General features: G+C 36.9%; 2 protein-coding genes across 2 annotated transcripts; both read right to left on the bottom strand.

Annotated features, from left to right (window-relative positions):
- Positions 1-213: 213 nt before the first annotated feature.
- Positions 214-11,698, bottom strand: LOC139132572 (polycystin-2-like protein 2). Its single transcript, XM_070698868.1, has 18 exons — positions 11,663-11,698; positions 11,373-11,411; positions 9,592-9,655; positions 9,233-9,268; positions 8,225-8,253; positions 7,924-8,015; positions 7,352-7,481; positions 7,090-7,167; positions 6,631-6,770; positions 6,029-6,285; positions 5,511-5,594; positions 5,072-5,181; positions 4,595-4,710; positions 4,054-4,258; positions 2,517-2,757; positions 2,179-2,245; positions 1,872-1,944; positions 214-1,653 (listed from the first exon to the last, which is right to left on the bottom strand). Exons 2-18 carry the CDS (start codon positions 11,397-11,399, stop codon positions 1,585-1,587), a joined length of 1,818 nt encoding a protein of 605 aa, XP_070554969.1. The 5' UTR covers positions 11,400-11,411; positions 11,663-11,698; the 3' UTR covers positions 214-1,584.
- On the bottom strand, positions 11,616-23,205 carry LOC139133609 (ankyrin repeat domain-containing protein 7-like). The gene is made up of 9 exons (XM_070700348.1): positions 22,982-23,205; positions 18,065-18,270; positions 15,478-15,827; positions 14,707-14,857; positions 14,099-14,257; positions 13,873-13,982; positions 13,357-13,450; positions 12,014-12,052; positions 11,616-11,698 (listed from the first exon to the last, which is right to left on the bottom strand). Exons 4-9 carry the CDS (start codon positions 14,732-14,734, stop codon positions 11,616-11,618), a joined length of 513 nt encoding a protein of 170 aa, XP_070556449.1. The 5' UTR covers positions 14,735-14,857; positions 15,478-15,827; positions 18,065-18,270; positions 22,982-23,205.
- Between the last annotated feature and the right edge of the window lie 322 nt (positions 23,206-23,527).

The following is a 23,527-nucleotide window of genomic DNA, read 5'->3' as shown; positions in this document are numbered from 1 at the left end:
AACGTACGTGCTTCACGGACTCTACAGCGGGTGGAGAGACACAGTCTGCAAAATATGGTAACAACCTTTAATAACTATAAGCTCGATTATTGAACCAATCTTTTTTGAGCTTGGGGATTTGGCAGAGCGGTTTTGTCTGTGTCTTCTTGGATAGTCGACTGGGTGCCGTATGTTGTGAGTGAATTCGAACCCGATTGAAAACACCGCATACTTAAAAGAAGCCTTTTAGGTTTACATTTTTAGACACGCAGAGACGTCTCTGAATACTAAAGTAACAAATATGTTTAATCGATATAGTTAGAATATTACAAGGAAAATACTTGTGTAAATACATATATAGGAATTATTTCATATGCAATCCTCTTAAATACAATGAGACAATGTGGTGTGTCTGAAAAGACACGTCGACAACGCGACAATCTACTTTGTGGACGAGGACGGATTGGAGACGAAACTGAAGAATGCGCAAAAGTTAATAGACCTATTATACAAGTATAGTCATTGGCAGAGTTAACCCCTTGTAACGTTTAGCGTATCCAGAGATTTTACAATTGTTCAGGGAAATCTCCGAGTTTCTTTTCTCAATACTTTTCCATCTTCGGATGAAGTTATTGGCGATAATTGATGAAGTAGACAAACAAATTAAAACAATTTTAGAATAATCAGCTATGGCTTGATTTCTACAAGTTAAATATAGCTTGGGTGACAAGGCACATGCATGAAAATTAAAAGCAAAGTTAGTGTTGTCACCTGGAGAACGCTTTAGCTCTTCGACGGTATACTAAAACGGAAGTTGACATGAACTGTGGAAAGTTGCATCGCCCTCTTCGGGCAGGAAGAGAAAATTTGACGGGGGAGAAAGTTCACTTTCTCCATCCATCATAATAAATGTACGTTGAAAGACCTTTCCAACATTTTCGAAAAATTATCATTACTAATCATTTGAGGATTTATCAGATTTATCTAGAATGTTTTCCCTTACCTAAACTTCAGTCACCATAAGAAATGAGAATCAAGAAGCCTGATGGTATGTATCCTGCTGAAGAAATAGTGCGCAAAATATCGTAAATGGCGCCATTACTATGATTTACATATTTATAGGACGGGTTTGCTGTCATTTTACTACTTATTCATACTTGAATTTAGCTCAGCCTCTCCATGATTGTTGTTGTAAAACACAGTGACGACTAATAACTGGCAATCAATTATCTGTGCCCTGCTTGCGAATAAGTAAGATATCTGACGCATGTCCTGACAATCAAGCGTTCCGTATGAGCGCTTTGAGACTGAGTTTACATCTGCAGGTATTTGCAAGTGAATTATTAAACTTTAGTTATTCATAAGACTTCCATTTTAAAGAATATATATCTGTCTGTACTTATCTTTGGTGAAATACATTTTTTAAACGTGTCGGAAAATTGTCTTTCCCGTAAAACTCTCAAATGATGAAGCGTGACTGAAAACCATCATAATGAGTATATTCCATAAGATGCAAATGCTAAAGTTTTGGAAAGACATCCGCACATCTTTTCAGTTCAAGTGTCTATATGAATGTAAGCCAATGTATGGTTGATAGTATTCAACTCAAGCTTCAGTTGAACCGTCCAGATCCTCCATTTCTATGCTTTCACTAGTTGAAGGTTGGTGTCTTTGCTGCAAATGAAAGACGACAATTAGAATCTGATGAAGTCAGGCCTATTGCTGTAGCAATCAAATAACCTTTCTCTGTCAAATCACACTCTTGCATACACTTAAATTTCTTGCACTGTCTGAAAGCTCACGGTTCCAAAGCTTGACATTCCCCTTCATCAAGTTGTGGTGCACATGGATTGTGTTACGTGTAGGAAAGGGTAGAAAAGTTTCCGCTTTACCTGGCTCGTAGCTTCACTACCAAGATAATCTTCTGTAAATGCTTCTGTCTTCGGCCTTGGACGTCTTTTTTGCCTAAAGAAATTTACACCTTGCAAAGTTTAACACGTACGTTTATGACGAACACAGTTATGCCATGTTGGTGACATAGTAAAAGAATGATTTGCTGTGTTGTGTATATAAAAATAGGAAAGTCGTATACAAACCAGTAATTAGTTCCCGCATATGCAATTCAAAAGAATAGTTCAACTGAAATCCAACTAATTGTCGATGTTCAAATATAATTATTATAAACCCTTATTAGCTTACCTTTTCTTTCCATCAAAGCTGCCATCATCGTCACCTTCGCCATATGACTTCGGCTTATCTGTTGGACCTTTCAAAAACAATCACCCGTAAGTTAAAATCTGGACTGAGGCAGAAGAAGGTTAGCGTCGAACTGTTTTGTGCGTTCTGCTGATGTTAATATTACAACTTAACTACATCTTGTCATCTACCTCAAGTTTCACACCATTTTGTATCTTTATTTACGTCTTTTTCTATCAAATCTGCTGTCAGGTTATTGAATTTTTCGGAAAACAAAAATAGTTATTTTTCCATGAAGGAGATTCAGAATCTGAAGGTTACGATGTGATAAATCAACATACCTTTGGGTTTCTTGGCAGTCTTAGTAAGAATACTAAGGATATTTTTTATGTCTGCAGTAGATTCTGTCAGCTGTGCTTTCAACTGACCCAGTTCCTTATTAATACGATCGATTTCTTGTTCATAGCGTTTTTCAGATGACATTTCATTGATTCTTTGCTTGCTCGTGTTCATTTCAGCTCGACTGTTCATCGTATCATTCGATGTAATAGACAGTTGTTCGCTCAATGCTTTAAGTTGTTCCTGTGAAGTGAAGAGGTAAACTTAGAGACGGTCGTCCATTTATGTTTGATCTCAAATACAGATACAAGCACATCTCCCTAAAGATCATTTTAAAAAAAGTAGTGAAGGAAAGAACGGCATGCATGAACGATCTATTCCTAATTCATAAACGTTTTAGCTTGTCCTTAAAGCTTGTTTATTCATGTAGTCATGTCTTTTCACTTGTTTCCTTCTTTATTGAGAAATTCAATTGATTTCTTAATTTATGATGTGATTATTTCGTTTATGTATCCGTTTGTTTGTTTGTTTGTTTGTTTGTTTGTTTGTTTGTTTGTTTACTCACTTCCTTTTGTCCGTTGGCTCGTTCGTTTGTTTATTTGCTTGTCTACAGATGTACGGGACAAGATAGTTTGCATCAACACCTTGTCCCAGTATGTGCAAATTAGCCACATGTGCACATTCACTGGGATAGTTTATCCTTGGTCTGCGTCATCACCATCACCATAGAGAAACATAGATAGAGTAGCAACGGGTATTGTTTAAGGCGTGAAGCGGTTACGTAACCCATCCTGTTCGCCTCGCCTCAGGTTGCTCTCGCCTCTCTTTTCCGAAGAGTGCCGACCATGAATCCTTCGGTAATTTTCGGTTTTTCGCCAATTGTTAAGCGAAAGTATGTTCGGCAAAGTTTGTGTTGTTGTTGTCGTGTGGTGCTGAGCAGAATTGACGTGCTTGCGAAAACGGGAGTGTTTTGAGCTTCAGGAAAGTGAGTTTTACCGTTTTAAAAATTCCTCTCATATTTTTATGAATATATAATGAGTGTGTTTGAACCAAATTTGAAAGTCTTTTATCGATACTGTCTGGTTTTACTCAATGGTTTACGGTCAGTCATACCCTCTTTTACACGTGCGTCAAGGAAGGACATGTTTATGAAACTGCTGGCGTGTTATGTTTTGATTGGCGTGAAGCAGTGTTTCTGGCCTGAGAGCTCACAAAGTAACTATGGTTGCTACGCGACTGGCAGTACGATGCCATCTCGTCGTATTTTCGCATAATCTCGTGCAATTACCAACCACAAAAAGTTTAACACCTTTGAAGCTCATTTTAATATGAAAAGCCAATAGTCTACCGATACGACCATGGAACAAAAGGCATGCAAGCGTTGCGACTCTGTCCATGTTACTCTGTGCCATCACCAGCATTTAAGCAAGAACCTCCTTTTGAATTCTTTGGCATGACCGGATTCGAAAAGACGATGTGGTTAAAATAATTGACACACACAATAACACTCTGTATTGACATGTCGTAATTACAACGTACCTTTATCTGGAAAGTTACTTTCTTGAAGTCCTTGCTTTCGCTTTCGAATGCCATATCGTCATCATAGAACTTCTTCCTGGGATTACAGTGTTCATTGATGTATTTACGAAAATAGTTTTTCCAGGAATCAGGTAGGTTGTCCTCTATACACAAAATTATTTGTGCTCTTTCCATCAGTGCAATAGAATATGCGTTGTCATGGATTCTATTACAGTAATAAAATAGAAAAAGGGATGACAAAGTTTTCATTCCAAATAGCCTCTCCGCTATAGCTGTACACAAATGTCGACTGAACATAAACGATTTATGTCGTGCATTCTTGGATTTGAATATTTCAACAGCTATATGTATGAAAATACCTTCAAATTTGCATCTTAATACAGACAACAGAATTAGCAAGTTGTATAAAACATTAGCACTTATGAAGCAAAATCATTTTTCGGTCTGAAGGTACGTGCTTTAGTGACTAGAACTCTTCAAATGCACGATAGGAGACCAAAGAAAGGTCTTCATTTCGCTAAGTTTGGCTCCCCTAACTTACCGAACAAACGTCTCACTAAGCATGGCAATGAAAAGATTAAGCAGTACGATAGCAGAGATTGCCAGGTAAGTACCAACCAGGATATCACACATTATAGGATTTTCTTCTTTTAGTCCCTATAGTAAAAAATACAAGCAGTTACACATAGGGGATTTGTGAATAAAGATAAACATATCTCCAAGGCAGCGTTAGCATGTGACTTTTTAAAAATCAAATTAAAAGTATACGTCCCACTTAAAAGTCGGTTTCTTTAAGCGACGAGTCCACATTTATTTATTAATTATAAGTACGAGATATTAAATATTCGTCCACAGTACGCAGGCTAGAAATACAATTTTTTGTCTGGTTCTGATTGCTAACGACATTAACATTGGATTGCAAAGGCATAAGGATATCTCTCTATAAAAATTGATTAGTTGGAACCAGTCAGGTTTTGTTAAGTACAGTGTGTTAAAGATGAGTATTGTAGTCGCTTACTTCGTAGTTGTATTCATCGACAAGGGTCATTCTGAACAAACTGAACAGCGTCTCCGAGATAGTTTCGAATTCTTCTACGTCACCACCGAACATCATCCAGAATGCACTCGCTGAAATCGGAAAAAAAACAGAGTTAGGACTCTGAGAGTATTAAGTGAAAACTTGCTCAGTGCAAATATTGTAGATATGCTTTTGTCGGTTTTACACCTCTGCTAAAAGCTAGGAAACAAATATAGAATATTATAAATGGGATCAATGAATGGAAACATGGAATTCAGAAAATGAAGGTTATCGATGATATGAATACGATATCTGTTTTGAAACGCGGAAAGACGCGTCGGTTTACTATTTCTGAAGTAAATTATTGGGACGTTTACACTAAACAAAAAATACGATATATCTAATCTTCTTTAAAACAAAATAAACAATGAGAACTTACTGTAAGGGATGTAGAAGACTATATAGAGGAAAAGAAACCTTGCAACATCAGCCAGGATCTTGTAACACATCGCGATAAAAGGGCCTAAACAAAAGAGCACACTTAAAAAAACTAATGCACCCGTGAAACTGCTTTTTGGTTCCAATAACGTCAAAGCAGATATATTTCAGTCATTTTGTACTTCTGAATGCATTTCTGCGTGTGTGCATGTCTGCCTGTGATATCGTATATTATGTCTGTGTGTCGACTAATGTAATTAGTCAAGGTGAACGGAGTTAAACGAACTGAATATGATATAGTGTATAGCACGGCAACACGCAATTTTTGCGACCGTTGTCAAAAGATACTGTACGCCAAAGTACGACCGTTGGTCGTACCTTTTGTTCATAAGTAACGGTGAAAACGCCAATAAAAATCATAACCAAGAAGAAATTAAGAATTGTCTAGTTTTGTAAGATTGCATACTATTGCGATTTACGCAATGGGTATAAAAACTGCTAACTAGCGTCATTGCTTACCAAGAGTCATAAATGCTCTCGCTGATTTAAGAATCCTCACCCAAACGAAGATTATGGTGATAGAAAAAACTCGAATATGCAGTCGAGAAGCGAGGCTTTCTATTTCATCGTCATCCACTTTCACAGGTTCTGTCGTGGCATTCCCGGTGGTGCCGTTGCCGGGACTACACAGTTCATGTGGCACGATAATGATGTCAATGAAATGCAGTACTACACATGCCGTCAAAAGTATGTACACAAACCAGTCAAAAATATTCCTGGAAATCGCAAATAGTAAAGCATATGTATTGGAAAAACGTCGAGAATAATGTACTAATTTATTTTAGCATCCCAAGGAATCCCTGTTCAATTAAAATGCAGCCAATAAATCATGCAAAAATTGAAATCAGTAGAATCTGTTGAATTTTGTCACCACATAGTTATTTTTATGATACTGTCTAGACCAGTATATGTTTGCGCTATAGGTAATCTTGCAAGTTTTCAGAGGATGAAAGAATTTATACATCTTTTAAGAATCGAATCAAGTTGAAAATATCCTTGGATATCAAAAACGCCACATTTTCATGAAAAAATATTGTTGTAATCAGAGTTACATCATTTACCAATAATCGTGGAAGTAGGAAGCTTTCATTTTGTTAATATCTTCAATTTCGTTGTCAAGCCATTCCTTTTCTTGCGGCCATTTTGGATGACAGTCCGCCATGTCGTTCTCGAGGATCCACAATTTCCAGGCTTTCCACTCCTAAGAAAGAAAAACGACATAAATGTATCTTCTCCCAGATGATCGACGACAAATCGGTAATTCAGTGTTTGCCATTTATTTCACATCCTACTACCTTAAGACGAACTTTCATTCTATAATAAGAAACGTCGATATTGTCATGGTGGTGACTCAATCTTATTATGGTTACTAACGTCAAAGTCTGGTTTAGTGATGTTATCGACTGTTAAGTTCTCTTCGATCGAGAAATAGTTCAAACGCAGGGGTGCTACCAAACTGATTGAAAATATGTTACTCTTGGAAATCCCAAGTTCAAGGAAGTGTATCGATTGCCACTTACTTGTAGTTCCCGTTTCGAAGTCCAGAACTCCCTGAGTTCTTGAATAATCAAAAACACTGTATACCCTATTGAAATGATCTGCAACGAAATAAGCAAGGTGAAGGCAAGTTTCTAAAGATATTGTACTCTTTGATTTGTTATATCATTTAAACAAAACGCAGAAATGTTGAAGAAGATTGCGGCAGCTGGAAGAGATGTCGGGATTCCTCTTTCATATGAATCGTAACGTTTGAGGAAAATGGCGTTACCAAAGCTTTCTTACCCAAAGAATAACTCGCCATATATCTCCTGGAAAATAGTAGCAGGCTCTGGCGTCTGGCTTTATCGTAGCGAGCGCCGTCCATAGGATGATAAAAGTTAAATCAAGGAAGAAATCAAACCAAGCCCAAAATCTGAATAGAATCAAAGAGAAGTAAGAGATGACCAATGCAGTATGACTCGTTGTGTGGAAAATTAAACGTGATAAGAACAAGAGAAAGATCCAGATAAACAGACATTGAATAGGAAATGAACACATAATATGGATTAACAAGACAAACGATAAGAAGACAAATATAAAATGAGAATAACAGCGTGTTAGGAAATTGAACTATTGAAAAGTAACAAATACAGACATTTAACTTTTTAAGGGCAAAGCACTGGTCGTACTCTCTCGAAAAATGTGAAACGAATACATGGAAATTAAGAACATGCAGGAGCTTTAACTCTTTTTTCGAATAAACTGAAAAGAGAGGATAGTTTGAATGATATAGTAAGTTTGCTTTCAAAGTTTAAAGGTTTAAAACGATTAAAGGCACCATAACCCTGCTAGTGTTTTAGCAGTGACACGCATACCTGCCGAACTCCTTCCATTTGACTTCAATCAACTCGCAGAAGACTTGGTGTTCAATGTTTTCTAATTGCCGATCGTGTACTACAACTTGCATCTGTTAAAGACACAGGGGATAGATTACAATGTGTTGATTAGATAAGTCAAAACACGTGGACATGCACGCAGAGGAACGTGTCAAGGAAAATTGTCTGAAAAAAGTCGTACATGCAGTCTTTTCAATATTGCACAAGTAAATAGATAATAATCGGATCCATTAACATCTTTTCTTCGAGAAATGTTGGACTCGGACAAAAATGACCTTACCGGTGTGCGAATTTTCCTTTTGGGTTTTTCTGAAATCCAAGTAAAAGAAAAACAAAAGATTGAATTTAACACTTCAAGTTTGCCAATTTCAGAAGCATCTTCTCAAAAGGTAAGCGCACTGACCGTCTTAAGTTTCCAGAGTTTTTTTTTCGTCTTCCTTTATTTCAAAATACACACAAATCAGTTGAATACAACAGGCGTAAGCCTGATCTCTGTTTAAATTTAGTATCATAGGGATATGAATGATACATTTGTCGTCATATATCGGGAAAATGTAAGGAATGGCAAATATTATAGATTCAGGAGAAATAAAAGTTATAACCATCCATGACTTCATTGTCCGATTTCCCTCTTCTGAAATCGAAGTAAATGAAATTGTCAACTGAAAATCAAAGATCTTATCTTGTCTTGTTTTGCATCCCTCGATCTACCTAACAATCAGTGACACTTGAAGAAGATTTCCTTCCAAAGATTTTCTGCATACTGTTATTATATAGAACAGAATTCTTGAGTTTTGTATCGGAGACTTATTCATGTAATTTTTTTTTTGTAATGTACTATAGCAACATATAGTTTGGTCGGGAAAATGGAAGTGGAAATTTATTGACTTCATTTTAACACATCATTATTGTAATAAACACACAAACCTGCTCGGCTGTGGGTCAAAACTTATCCTAACCTACTCTAGTTTTGCCTCTCTTGATCTACCATTAGTGGGTGAATTTTTAAAAAGTCACTCCTCGGATTTCAACAGTTGAAATCGTAAAATTTTAGGCATGTACAGCAATACACCATTAATCACAAACTGCATAAACAAAGCGATGTCAACAAGAGCATGATCACAGAGCGATAAACAAATTAAGGAGATGGGATTATATACAATGCTTTTGTTATGTAATGATACAATAAATAATGTTTTTATTTCACTTGATGTCAATAAATCATAAATATTCAGAAACCTGAAATTACTTTATTATAATGATTGCGGAGATAAAAAAATAAACTTACTTTGACTCAAATCTTTCTTGTCCGATTTTCCTTCTTCTGAAATCAGAGTATATGAAAGTGTCAACTACATATAAAAGATCCTATCTTGTCTTCTTTTCTATCCCTTGATCTACCTAATAATGAGCGATTTTTGAAGATTTCCAAAATTGTACTTTATCTTCTATAAATTTATCGGGAACAGAATTGCTAAGTTCTGCATCGACTGCTTTATTCGTGTAAATTTTATTTGAATGTTCCAGCTACAAATTGTACTTTATCTTGTCGGAAAAACGGAAGTATAAATTAATCAAGTTGATATAAACACATCGTTTGGCAATAATGATATAAAGCATAGCTATAGCGGTTATAAAATAACTTACTTTGACTCAAGTCTTCGTCGTCCGATTTTCCTTCTTCTGAAATCAGAGTATATGAAAGTGTCAACTGGATATAACTTATCCTATCTTGTCTTGGTTTTGTAAGCTTATAGCTTTATTTACCTGATAATGAATGATTTTTGAAGAATACATCTTTTCCAAGATTGTATGCAAAATTACATTACTATAAATGGTTCTTCATCTTGTCGGGAAAAATGAATTAGGAATTAATCGAGTTGATATAAACCGATTGTTGGGCAATAATGATAAATAGCATATAAACCTACCTTGCTGTTGGGGATTTTTATTATCGTCTGTTTCTCCTGAAATGCGAGTAAGCGAAAACTTCATCAGAAACAAGTATTGAAGAACTGGCAAAATCTATTCCTATCTAATCTACTCTTGCTATCCTTTGATCTACTTTATAAGCGTTGATATTGAAGGTGTTGCTTCTCGGAATTCAAATGTTGATATCGAGACAATATAATAAACTTTTATGGCTGATTTTGTAGCTTTCTGTGAAATGTTAAATTTATAATTATGTACAGTAAAAACTGCATAAACAAAGCGATGTCAACAAGGGCATAATCACTGAGCGCTGAAGAAATTAAGGTGATGGTTAATATACAATGCTTTTATTATGTAATGATACGATAAATAATGCTTTTTTCACGTGATTAAAATAAATCATAAATGTGGATTAAAATATTCAAAAACCAGAAATGACATTATTTCAATATTCCGGAGAAAAAATAAGTTATTGTGGATCAAGTCTCCCTTGTTCGATTTTCCTTCTTCTGAAATCAGAGCATATGAAAGTGTGAAGTGGATGTAAAAGAACCTATGTTGTCTTGTTTAGCATCCCTTTATCTACCGAATAATGAGTGATTTTTATAGAAAAATTCCTTTCCAAGATTGTATGTACATACTTATACTAATTTATCGGGAACAGAATTGATAAGTTTTGCATCGACTACTTTATTCATGCAAATTTTTTTTGAATGTTCTAGCTACAAATAGTACTTTATCTTTTCGGGAAAATTGAATTAGGAATTCATTGAGTTGATATAAAGACATAGTTGGGGAAAAATATAAGATTATTCACAAAATACCGGGATTTGTGTTCGAGTACATCGTGCAGCGGAGGTATTGTCCGAGACGCGTAGCGTACGATGTACGAGGATATAAATCCCAGTATTTTGTGAATAACCTTATTAGTAGCGTCGAGGACAATACCGTAGCGCGCGATGTACGAGGACATAAATCCCGGTATTTTGTGAATAACCTTATTATTATACACCTTTTTAGTCCAACTTAAGCTGAAAAAAGTCGAAATTTAGGCGTTTTTTAGATGCTTCTCGCGCACTGCACTGAGCGATCGCCAGCAGACTGGGAACGCGTTCAGTGCGTCCGCTAAGCCCACAGAACGAAATTTCAACCCGCGCTGCGCAGTGCGCGTGGTAGAAATTTTACGTCAGCAGCATAATTTCACCTAAATTCACCGGTTTTGGACTGACCATGATTTGCTTTGTGAAGTACTGAATGTTAAGAAGTATAAATTTTTTTGTTAAAAAATGTAAAATATCCTCTTCTTTTTCCTTGTGTTGACGTAAAGGTGTTTTGAGGTCAAAGGTCAAATAGCGTCCAATAACACCTAAAGTTATTGTACTCCGCGTCAAAGTTATTGGACTCCGCGTCCTTTGACACCGAACTTTACTGTACGACGAAACTCCATAAGTTACAGACGTAGGTGTACAATAATGATAAATCGCATATAAACCTACCTGGCTGTTTGGGATTTTTGTTATCATTTGTTTCTCCCCCTGTAATGCGAGTACATTAACACCATTAATTTCAAACTGCATAAACAAAGCGACGTCATCAACAAGAGCATAATCTGTGAGCGCTAAGACATTAAGGTGGGATGATGTACAATGCTTTTATTATGTATGATATAATGAACAATGCTTTGATTTCACTTGATACCAGAATATCATAAATGAGGACTTAAATAAGGATTAAAATATTCAGAAACCAGAAATTACATTATTACAATATTGCGGAGATAACTTACTTTGTCTCAAGCCTCCCTTGTCCGATTTTCCATCTTCTGAAATCAGAGTATATAAAAGTGTCAAATGGATATAAAGTATTCTATCTTTAGTCTTGTTTTGCATCCCTTTATCTACCAAATAATGAGTGATTTTTTGAAGAATAACTCTTTTCCAAGATTGTATGCATAATCATATTATCGGTAACAGAATCCCCAAGTTTTGCATCGAATACTCTACTCATGTACATTTTGTTTTAATGTACTAGCTATAAATAGTTCTTCATCTTGTCGGGAAAATGAATTAGAAATCAATCGAGCTGATATAAACACATCGTTGGGCAATAATGATTTATAGCATATAAACCTACCTACCTTGCTGTTTGTGATTTTTATTATCATTTGTTTCTGCCCCTGAAATGCAAGTACGCGAAAATTTCATCAGAAAGAAGTATTAAATAAGCAGCACAATCTATTTCTAATCTTTACTTTCTCTCCTTGATCTACTATATAATCGTTGAAATGGTAAGGCGTCGACTCTTGGAATTCAACTATTGATATCGAGACAAAATGCCAAACTTATACGGCTGAGTTTGTAGACAGCATTCTGTGAAATGTGAAATTTGTAGCTATATTCATTAACACACGATTAATTAACAATTAATTAACAAACCGCATAAGCAAGCGACTTCAACAAGAGCATAACCCCTGAGCGCTAAAGAAATCAATGAGATGGAATAATATAAAATGCTTGTACTTCCACTTATACCCATATATCATAAAAGCATAACAGTGGGGAATATCGATCGGCTTTGTACTCCATAGTCATTATTTTGTTGTCTGTAAAGCACGTAAGATAAATAAGTTCAATAAGATATCATGAAAATATAATCTGTTCAGGAAAATGAAATGGCATTGGTTTTTCATGAATTCGTGGCCTTTACGTTAATTGATAACTAACATAAAAATACAATGTGTTTTACGACCCTTGATGTCCTTAAAATTGTTGAAATGCTCATATCGATAACAAAATTACTGAATCTGGTATGGACGATTTTATACAGTGCTTTCTGTGTTATCACATGCCCTAGACTGATTACAAAACGACTTCAACACGAGAATACCGTGTGTGAGCTATTAAATAGACGAATAAATACTTTGATTTACACAGATGCCAAACAAATGAGATCAGAAATATTTACAATCTAGAAATAACACATGATACATTGATTGCGATTATCACGTCAGTAAATTACTTGAAGACAACCGTAACAGCAAGAATAATCAACTCCGTTGCCATGGTGTCAATTGCAAGACAACATAATCAAAATATCATTGGACATAATACTTTATCAGAAAAGAAAAGCTATCTTTTTGTTTTGTTCTGCCTTTTTGTGTTTAGTTATTAATTATAAGACATTGTGATTCTACATACATTTTAATATCCTAGGAACTATAAAGCCAATCATTTTGACAACAATTTCGACAAAACTCAAGGGGTTCCAAAATTTTAACCGTATACAACGCGCAGACAAATCATCTATTTGCACATAATGTATTCCCATATTAACTGAAACCTGATGGAACTCATGAACGCCCTCGTCCCAATTTCTCTGTATAGGTGTTCAAATTCATCATTCAAATCGACAGAAGCGGAACAAAGAAAAAACGGTCAAAGGGTGAAAGACAACAGTTGACATGTTGATCCTTAATCTCACCTTCCTGTTCCATTGGTTCCAGGCCACATAGATCAAAATATTGTGCTCTATTTGCACCGTCTACTCTGTGGAATTGGTCTAGTGCGATGCGAGCCTGACACGTGACGTCGACAAAACGAGTGAGCAGAAATTCAGTCACAGTATATCACTTTATAACAATTCTTTCCACTGCTAATATGATCATACTGTTTGGCAGCGGTTTCGAATCATGGTAATATAAATAATAACATATGATTGTTTGTTTCGAAATACTGGCATGCAATTTTATAGTTATATTGGTTTACATTCGATTTTGTCTCATTGTGTTTTCCATCTTTTATCTTTCTAACGTCGCTACTCAAATTAATGCCAAAGTCTGTTTCGATTCCTTCAATCTTTATAAAATTAGGATATAGGAAATTAGTGCTTGCATAGCTATGGTATTTAGGTGTATTATAAAAAGATATAATATATCCCTTCTGAACCTTCCGACCATTTCTGCCAAGTGTACGTATATTGTAAACCACCTTGACTTACCACTGTTTGCATCTTAGCCAGCATCGTCACTATACAAGGTTCTCCATATATGTCTTTGACATCTGCCTTGGCACCCATTTTCAGCAGTAATTTGCAACTTTCACTGCGATCTAAAATTAATAACAGCAGTAGATATTTTGACAATATAGCCAACCGCATCGCATATAGAATATGTCGCTGTCAAAATTTTTAAGGTATACTTTGATCTATAAAGACATTACAGTACCTCCGAGGGCCGCCAGCATCAACGGTGTCCTTTGTTTGCTATCTCTCTTGTTTATATCAGCTCCTCGGCTTTCAAGCAATTTCATAGCTTCAATTCCATCGTTCGCAGCGGCAAAGGCAATCGCTGTGCGACCGGCTTTGTCTTGGTCAGATGTTTCCGCTGAAATGTATAATGTAAATATTATCGGTACCGTTATTTAATTTGTACTTTGGAATTGCAAAATCAAATTGATTCAATACAATCGTACTATTAAGAGTCGTTAATGTGAATTCATTCAAAAATACGACTTGTTAAGGTGTCATTTCCAGTCTTTTGTGTGACAAGGGTGAGATGAATTTTGGTTACTTGGCGTGAGTTTACTTGTAAGAGAGGCTCTGCATCAAATTTCATTTGTAAGTGTTCACGAACTAAATACCAAAGTATAGAATAACGTCGTTTTGTCACTTGTAACCGTCTCTTTTATGCCACTGGTGTTTGCGATGGTGACATTGAAGTTAATTTCGATCACAACCCACTAGATAGCCATGGAATCACCTCCAATCAACAAACCAAAACTTATAAAATCTCAGACTACCATTCCAAGGATTATTTACGTGCTCCAAAATTACCTCCATTATCCAGCAAAAGCTCCATCATGGCGACATTATCCTTTGAAGCGGCAACATGCAAAGGTTGTCGACCCTGCTTGTCTTCTGCTTTCACCTTTGCACCACGATTGATCAGTAATTCTGCAACGTCCTTCCGTTGGCATCGAGCCACCTTTGAAAGAACATTGTGAGGGCTTTCGAACAATTGTGATAATTGATGACTTTTCAGTTATCCAAGACATGTTAGCTTATCAAGAACCTCTTAAAACACCTATAGCTTTCCATTTTCCACGAAGCAGCAACATTCATTAGGGAAAATTAGAGCAATCACGTTCACAAAGGTGACTGTATATACCACTGATGTCCTTCGTACAAAAAAGTCTGAGCCTGTTCTGTCAGCAGACATTTCCACAAAGTAACATTTCTCTGTTTTCAACGCTTCCCAATTTCTCTACATTGAAGTTTGCTTTCCCCTGGTCAATTATATTTTACAAGCCTAAAGCTACAGCTCCAAGTTGTAATTCAAGTAAGGTGGATGGAACAGAGCCCGTATACACGCAGTTCACTTATTTAGCACACTCGGCTAGGCTATTCAGTAAACAAATTTCACACCCTTTTTCGCACCTCGCAGACCATTTTAGGGACTTGAAACATAACAGAGTCAGTATTATCCTACAAATTAGAAATATGATACGCGTTTAAAAACAGCGTATCAGTTAGTTATTACAAGAACTACTGGTTAGCGCATGTAATCAATATCTTTGGGCCTAACTTTCTGTATTTTCGTTTTACCTCGTGCAAAAGTGTCTCTCCATCGCCATCCTTAGCTTCCAGGTCGGCACCTTTGTCTAATAAATCCTCAATTTCTTTAAGTTTGTTTTCATCTGTCGTATCTGCTACTTTGTCTTTGTTAGTGTTGTCTCCTCTTTTGACTGATTGGTCTGATTTTTCTCTTTCCCTGTGTGATTGTCTTTGTCTCTGTCCGTGCCAAGATAATTATCTCTTTCTTGCTGACCCTGTATGGTCTGCTTCACTGTTTTTGTCTGCTTGGTCCTCGTTTTGGAAAGACTGTATCAGTTTTCTGAGTTCCCGCGTTTCTTCACTCCAGCTGTCAGATGCTTTGCTATTATTCACTTGGACACCTTCAGCACAACGAGATAGCAAAGTGCATTACTTTCTTACCTAAATCGTATAGGATCTAAAATATTACATCTTTTGTTAGAAAGAATTGAAAGTTGTTGCATGGAAGGACTTTGGAAGGACTGAGTATGGAAGGACTGAACAAATTGTGTGTTGAACGTACAAATTATACAATTTAACAGTTAACGCTTCGTAGTAGCACGATATTATCAATATAATCTGTCAGTGATTTTCTTTATTATCACTGAAATGAAATTGAGTCACAGCAGTCATTAAGGTAGAACGCACCTCGGGGACAGAAATTCGGGCCTCTAAATTTTATCAATTTCCTTCTGACCTACCTCTTGTGGGGGCTCATTTGAAGCTCTCGACGAAAAGAAAAGTTTTCATGGTCTCAGTTTTTCGAAAATCGAAATTTTTTTTTTTATAGAGTTAATACAGGGTGGCGGCCATTTTGGATTTCATATATCGAGAAATCGCAAGTTATTTGTCTCTCTAGTACCAAAGTTTGCACGGTGACCCTGATTTTTATTCTTGCTTTGGTAAGAGAATGGTTGAAAGTTTCACTGAGGAAAATTGAGCAAAAGTTTAAGTCTTTCACTTTCGAGGTGCATATTACTTAAAGGTGTCGTACGATTAGGCTTAGATCTAAATAATGACGCGCCGTAGTGTTATGTTCGTGCGTAGAATATTACAACTTGAAAGGTGAGCATACGGGTATAATGACATGCCATGTAGTGTACAATATCGCGGTGTTGTTCAAATAAGTCGATCTATATGACGTCTGTGTGTTTGATTTGATGCACGGACTCAGAGAAAGAAGCATGCCTTAAAGCCCCAATAGCTGTGAATGGTAATAAACCGATCTCAAAATATCCCAAATTTTCAAGAATTTTCTTGGAATAAGAAACATTAAAGACTGCGAAAGTGTTACATAACATTGTAATAAGTATCGAAAATGGCATGTAAATTCATACGTTTTAATTTTGTAGATTTCCCGCCGTTTTCAAAAACTAATGATGTGACAGGGAAAATAAATATTACAATAACAAAATGTTGCATTCAAGTAAATGGCGTCATGCTTGTTTCTTTTATGACCACGATGTGTATGTGCAGGAAATACTGCATTTTTTGTATTTCTCCATGGGGGCGCCATGTGTGGGGCACCCATTTATTATTTAACATTTTAAAAGTCATAGGCATGATACGAATCAGCAAGCAGTGATACTTCTATACATGTCCTTCAGTTAGAACATTTACACAATGCAACTTTGGTTTGAAAATAAAATCATGAAAATAATGCATAAAATTCGCAGCTATTAGGGCTTTAATGCAAAGTTTTTTTAAAAAACAGCGTTCTTAGGACAGTTGAACATATAATGAGAGAAACAGAAAAAACATATCGCTGTAAAGAGGAGCAATGTCAGTCAACTGATTAGCTGTTCAATCAAGAACCGGCAACTAAAGAGACGTTTTAATCCCCCATGTCATTCACACAGATTAAACCATATGACAATTCAAAATGATCCTATATCTCAGTATGTCTGTACATTGACACTTTTCTTTGACATTATTGCCACAAACTTGTCATAAATATGCATAAATGTGCAAACTGCCAAATTCCTCTCACCTAAATGTTTAATGTCTTCGATTGTAGTGTATAATTAGAAAACCTATATACCAATGAATCAGTATTATATAATTGAAAACAATATACTTAGCATACTCATTGCATCGATGAAATTTTCGGGCGATGTTTGATGGCGAGTATGTGAGTGCGAGTGCTTCATGAACTCTATGGCGTGTGGAGGGGTCGCAGCCAGAATAATTGTAACAACTTAGATCGGTTATTGAACCATTCGTTTTAAAGAGTGGGGATTTGACAGTGCGGTTTTGACTGTGACGTCTTCGCTAGGTGACTGGGCGACGTACGTTGTGAGTTCGAATCTGATCGAAAATTTACCGTACGTTAACAGTTTATCATTGTTAGTGCGTAGAGTAGAAATATATATATTTTTGTGTACATGTGTTTTTATTTATGTTGTTTTAGGCACGAGGTGGAGAGACGTCTAATAGATATTCAGAGATCAAATTTGTCTCAGCTATGAATGTTTTCATTTACTGCCTTTCTTATTCAGTTCAGTCAAGTATTGATCTTTTTAATATTATGGTAGACAACACAACGAGGAGTGGTAGAAATATGAAAAAATGTGTAATTTACATTGCCATTAATATTTACCATTATTGATGTCGCTCAAGTTTGTCTCCATGTGAGATGCGTCCGATGCAGGTTGGTTTCCCACTAGACATTCCAATGGCCAAGGCAATACCTTGTTTGACCTTCGTTCGCATTTCGTGTCACAGTCTTTCTTACACAAATTCATCGTCCGTAAGAGGTATCGCAGGTATTGCAGATGACATGTGCCGGAATCCGAACAAAACACCCTGGTAATATGAACATATATAAATCAACATGAGTAAGATAACTTATTCAACTGGTTCTAGAACTGTAATATTGTTCACCTTACCTGATCTCGCATTTTAGTGTAATGATGTTTTCACTGAAGAAGGTTCGTTTGGCGCAGTCATCTGCTATCTCTTGTTCTAAGTGGCTCAGTTTGGAAAATATGATAAATGTACTCTACCCAGAAGTCACATTAATATCTTATACGAAACAGCCAATTAAAAAGCCCCCTTCAATCCAAATTAGGAATAGTATATCGAATGTGGCATGGATGCAGGCCGTAATTTGTTTTGTAACAGAGACGCATAGCACTACTTTGAAGTCTGCAGGTCAGTTCCAATAAGTATAATAGAGCGCCTCCACAGTCACCATACACTGCCCGAATCAACTACCTGACACCAACTCGTCTCAAGCGAACATGGCGAGAACTGTTTGTCGGCACAAAACCAGCTTTTTCATTTCTACTCATCCCATAGGCAAGTTAGGTCATATTCCTATTGGATCTAAATGACAGGTGTATACTCGCCGCCAAACCTCATATTTTTGAAAACGTACACAATTTAGCAGACCGCCGATGATGCAAGTAAACCTGATTCTTCATGTTCGCTATATATCGTCGACTAAGCAATGAAAGAAAACGTAATTTAAGAAGACGTTACGATTATGGTTGGTTTATCGATGCAGTCGTGACAATAAGTCACTTGAGATTTAACAATGGACCGAGTTGTGGGCTGAGTTAACTCCGGTCCGTGTGGTACGCTGGCCGAGTTAACCCCTATAGGTCAGTCAATTTGTGCCGAGTTGAGCTTTGATCGAGTTGGTGCGAGGATTATTTTGTCTCGAAGTTAATTAAGTTGGTTTGACCTAGTTTGCCAAAAGTCAAAGATGCTGTACATCAGTCGGTTCCTCGCTCAATTTGGCCCATGCCGTCCTTGCGATGTCTATCGGTAACCAATACCCTCTAACCAACAGAGGGCAACCGGTGCGGAAAGGAAAAACACTCGTCTTTTTCGCTGTTATTTGAGACAATCTGTAACTTATGCATTTTTCAAATAAAATCGCATATTATCTGTTTTCTTTAATTGTTATAATAATGTCAAGTTTTCTATTCTATTAATTTTGTATAATTACGCAATTATAATGAAACATTTTTTACCAATTCTCACTTTTTACCCCCACAAGTAATTTTGATGACCAAGAAATTGTTTGATATTTTTGTTGTTGTAACAGTCCTTGTAGGTATTACGACGACTAATAAAGAAATGGAATGAGAAAATTTGGTTTTCAAAATATACCGTTCTCTTATATTTTATGCAACTCATATTTATATGACAAATGCAAGACTTCCTAAATTACGTACCTGGAGTGTATAATTGTCGTACTCAGAAAAAACTACCGAGTCAGCATCTTCAGGTTCTTAATTTCAAGAATGCAGTTCAATGTTACCCTGGTTGCGTTTGCTCACGCGTGAACAGTTTTCTGAAGGCATGATTTTGCACAGTTATTATCGAATATTTACTGCCTTGTTACCACATGCGTTGTTGGACCAGATGGTCTGCTTAATCTGTTTATCGCGAACTCGATGCTCTCTGCCCAAGGTGCGGTAGATAGCAGAGCAACGAGTGCACGATCGATAGATCGAGCAGATGATCGATCGATAGAGCAGACTACAGAGCCCACGAACGCCTGTGTGACTAGTATCGAAGTTTGAGGTCACACAAATTTATGTTATACATAAGCTAACAGACATCGACCGTACTAAATTCGACACTAGACGAAACTGCAACGATGTGCCGTGTAATCCTATCTGGCACGCTCGGTCTGCGAAATCACCGATATTTATTCGAAATTCATCGGCGATTTTAGGACTCTAATATTGTGTCCCTTTCTGTGGAGAACATAAAATCTGTTGTAAAGCTGTATTGTTTCAGATTAAGGAAGTTCATGCCAAAAATACTTAGAAGTACGTGCTGACACAAGCACTCTTGACTTTTCACTATATTGGCTAGCACAATACGAAAACTGTTTTGAGTGCATAATATTGCCTCGTACGCAAGCGGTTAAATCACAGTTTGTTTGTACAAGAGAAAATTTTATCAAAGGTCGCGACACTTCGGTCGAAATTCCAATCGCCTGTATTCTAATTGAGCAAAAAATCTTGGATAGATATAGTCTTAGTCCAATTTTCATAGACTCGCATTACTATTTTGAGTGTATAACCTGGCAACTCTGCTTAAAGCCAACGTAGTATTCAATATACATGTAGTGAAATAGAACCGAATTGCAATTAGCGCACTAATCATATCAGAGACTGATTGGTTTTTGTAGTATATGACGTGCAGGGGTGAAGGCCTAGGGTCATTCAATCGCATAACCGGTACGCCCGGGAGCGAGTGTGTGCAAGCTGAGTCCTGGCCCCGCCGATCAGCGATCCGTTACACATGATTTATACGACGCAAAACCGGGCAACTCGGCAGTTACAAACTAAAGGTTTACGGCGTATGGTCATTGGGCCAAGTCGATTTGTGCCGATATAAGACTTTGCTATAATGATGTGTATTCTATCAGGGCGGACCGAGTCTGTGAAATCGCCAATATTTATCGGCGATTTCGGGACTCTACAGACTCTAATATCGACACCAGACTTGGCCGGGAGACTTGCCTTGTATCTTGGCACTCCTGGCCTGCGAAATCACCGATATTTGCCCGAAATTTTATGTCGGCGATTTGGGGACTCTAATTATAATACCATTATGACTCACCTTGAATTTTGGCACACCGGGACGTTGAAATCGCCGATATTTACACTTCAGTACCCCTCTAACGTCGATACTAGACGATGTACTAAACATAGAATCGCAGGTAAGTCCTGTATAAATCGAAGATTTCGAAACTAACTCAGCCCTACATCATCAGTATGACTCTAACTTCGACACTAGATTTGTCAAATCGTAGGCACATATCCGATATATATCGGAGATTTCATCACCTTACGGATCTGGCCAAGTCTGACTTCCTTAACTTCAATCAAAACGTCGATCCTAGACTTGTCAACTCGCAGGTAAATATCCGATATCTTACGATGATTTCACCACCTTTACCTCGCGATCTGACTCAGCTCGAGATTGCACCACCTCACATATCTGACGCAGCAATTCTAAGTTTTTTACGGTGTGCCTGCGACATGTTTGAATTGGCATCACCGGTCACCAGGATCACGACCAGAACACACCGCACACGCTATGAAAATGATTTAATTCTGATCACTATTCGGACCTAAATGTCTTTAACAAGGTCAAGTTTTATTCGCTGAATTTGGAACCTATCATTCCCAGTACAAGAATAAAGTTTCAAGATCATGACGTTTCGTTTGAGCTTCTCTATCACATTTCTCACACAAATTTCAACACTGCGATAGTGGGTTAAATTCACATTAGAGGGCTACTAGTGATAGTTTGAACAGCCTATTTAGCCAATCAATGAATATGCTTAGAATCTTGGTGTCAAGTTCAAAGTCAGTGCGTACATAGTGACAATTACACAAAGTTATTACGATTTATAGCTCATTTGAATCGACAAAACTGACCAAGAATCTATGTGGTAAAATGTCGTTATGATTTACACGTTTTGATTAAAATATATAGGATAGTTTTTGCCATTTTATCTTGGAATCAAGAACGTTGACAATTGCATTGATTAATTTTTTGAAATGCTCCCTACAGAGAGACTATTGTGCAAAGTTTTAAAACTATCACAATATTACAACTACGGTTTGCATGCTATCTACATGAACGTCTATCAAAGCCGCTTACACGGCTCTATTCATGGGTTATATTAATGTTTGAAATAAAAACCATTTCTAGCCGAAGTTGACGAATACGGTTTTAATTTCTTTTGTAACAGTATTGTTTTGTGACATTACTCTAACGAGTCCAAGTCAAGGTTTTACGTGATGTCAAATATGTGTGTTATGCTGAGGGCAAAGGCGGACGCCTTTAGAATACCGACCTCCTTCAAAAAGTTAATTTACAACAAAATGATCCCCAAAATTGTGATATCACCATGCTATGATACGCACACATACGCACACTGATACGGTCACATTGTAGTGACCTTGCACAGATTACTTTGTTGTGATTTGTACAGGGGCACACATTGGAGAGCATTTATTTAATTGGCTAAGTTCCACCTTTAGCTAAGGAGTTATTCAAGTCCTCTCTCTTTAAATTAAGAGACTATTTTGGAAGAAGACGATCTCACGAATGGAATTAGAAAGCGGAAGTTCAACAGCTTAAATCGCTGACATTTATTCAAGTGACCTATCGATTATCCTGAAATTTTGACACGTTTACTGTTATGGACAGCCGTACAAACAACGAATTTGTTTAACATGAGAAAATTACACTGTCAACTGTGCTCGTTTTCGGCCCAACTTCAAGTTTAACTAACTTGTCGTTTACACTTCCTCCTCATCAAAAAGCTTGGTCGAAGTTAAGCCTCCAAAGGTCCCATTATTTTCCGAAAATATTATGGCAAAGCAATGCAAGATGACGAACATAAACACGCATATTATGCTGACCTATATGGAAAGGCGTTTAAAGAAACTGGAAGAAGAATGGAGTTTTCATAATCTAAGAATGCAGTTTTCATGATCAGTTGGATGACAAAACCTCAGTGAACAACTTCACTTACCAATGTTGCTCGCGAGGCAAGAAACACAAACAGTAATTCCCTCTGCTCCACTCCAAAGGATTAGGCTTACAGCCCAGGATTTCGTTTTGTGCCGAGCGCTCTGTCTCAAAGTTTAGACCTACTGAGTCTGGCCAAGGCAGGGTACGACCATATGTTTGGCACGAACTATGTATGTCGCCAAGGTGATCTCTTTCAATGGGATCGTCATTTTATTGTCCATTAAATGACGTATCTCGTGGTCGAGTGTGATCCCTTAGGCATCGTATATTTTAAAGATTAATCCAAACAATCAATAAATTTTAGAGCTGTAGACTCCAACGCTCCGCAAATGCCGGGTAATTGATATATCCCGATTCAATATGTAAGATTATTTTAAAAGCAAAGTTTCTAAATTTCCGGAAGGAGATTTCCAGACAACATATATCTGATATTAGAGAACAAAGCCTGTATTGTTTCAGATTAAGGAAGTTCATGACAAAAATACTTAGCAAGCTTACGTACGTGCTGACACAAATATTCTCGAGTTTTTACTCTATTGGCTTGTAC

The sequence above is a fragment of the Ptychodera flava genome, chromosome 5, assembly GCF_041260155.1.
Source record: "Ptychodera flava strain L36383 chromosome 5, AS_Pfla_20210202, whole genome shotgun sequence".
Taxonomy (NCBI): domain Eukaryota; kingdom Metazoa; phylum Hemichordata; class Enteropneusta; family Ptychoderidae; genus Ptychodera; species Ptychodera flava.
The sequence above is the reverse complement of the archived record's forward strand: the minus strand, read 5'-3'. Positions and strand labels throughout refer to the sequence as shown.

Excerpts from the sequence above, each read along its gene's own strand:
- LOC139132572 (XM_070698868.1), bottom strand. The coding sequence starts at position 11,399 with ATGATAACAAAAATCCCAAACAGCCAG. Across the intron at positions 4,711-5,071 it reads TCGATGAATACAACTACGAA|GGACTAAAAGAAGAAAATCC; the intron begins GTAAGCGACTAC and ends TTTTTACTATAG. Across the intron at positions 2,758-4,053 it reads AAGTAACTTTCCAGATAAAG|GAACAACTTAAAGCATTGAG; the intron begins GTACGTTGTAAT and ends TTCACTTCACAG.
- LOC139133609 (XM_070700348.1), bottom strand. The coding sequence starts at position 14,734 with ATGATGGAGCTTTTGCTGGATAATGGAG. Across the intron at positions 14,258-14,706 it reads GCTTTTGCTGGATAATGGAG|CGGAAACATCTGACCAAGAC; the intron begins GTAATTTTGGAG and ends TATACATTTCAG. Across the intron at positions 13,451-13,872 it reads TGGCTAAGATGCAAACAGTG|GCTCGCATCGCACTAGACCA; the intron begins GTAAGTCAAGGT and ends GTCACGTGTCAG.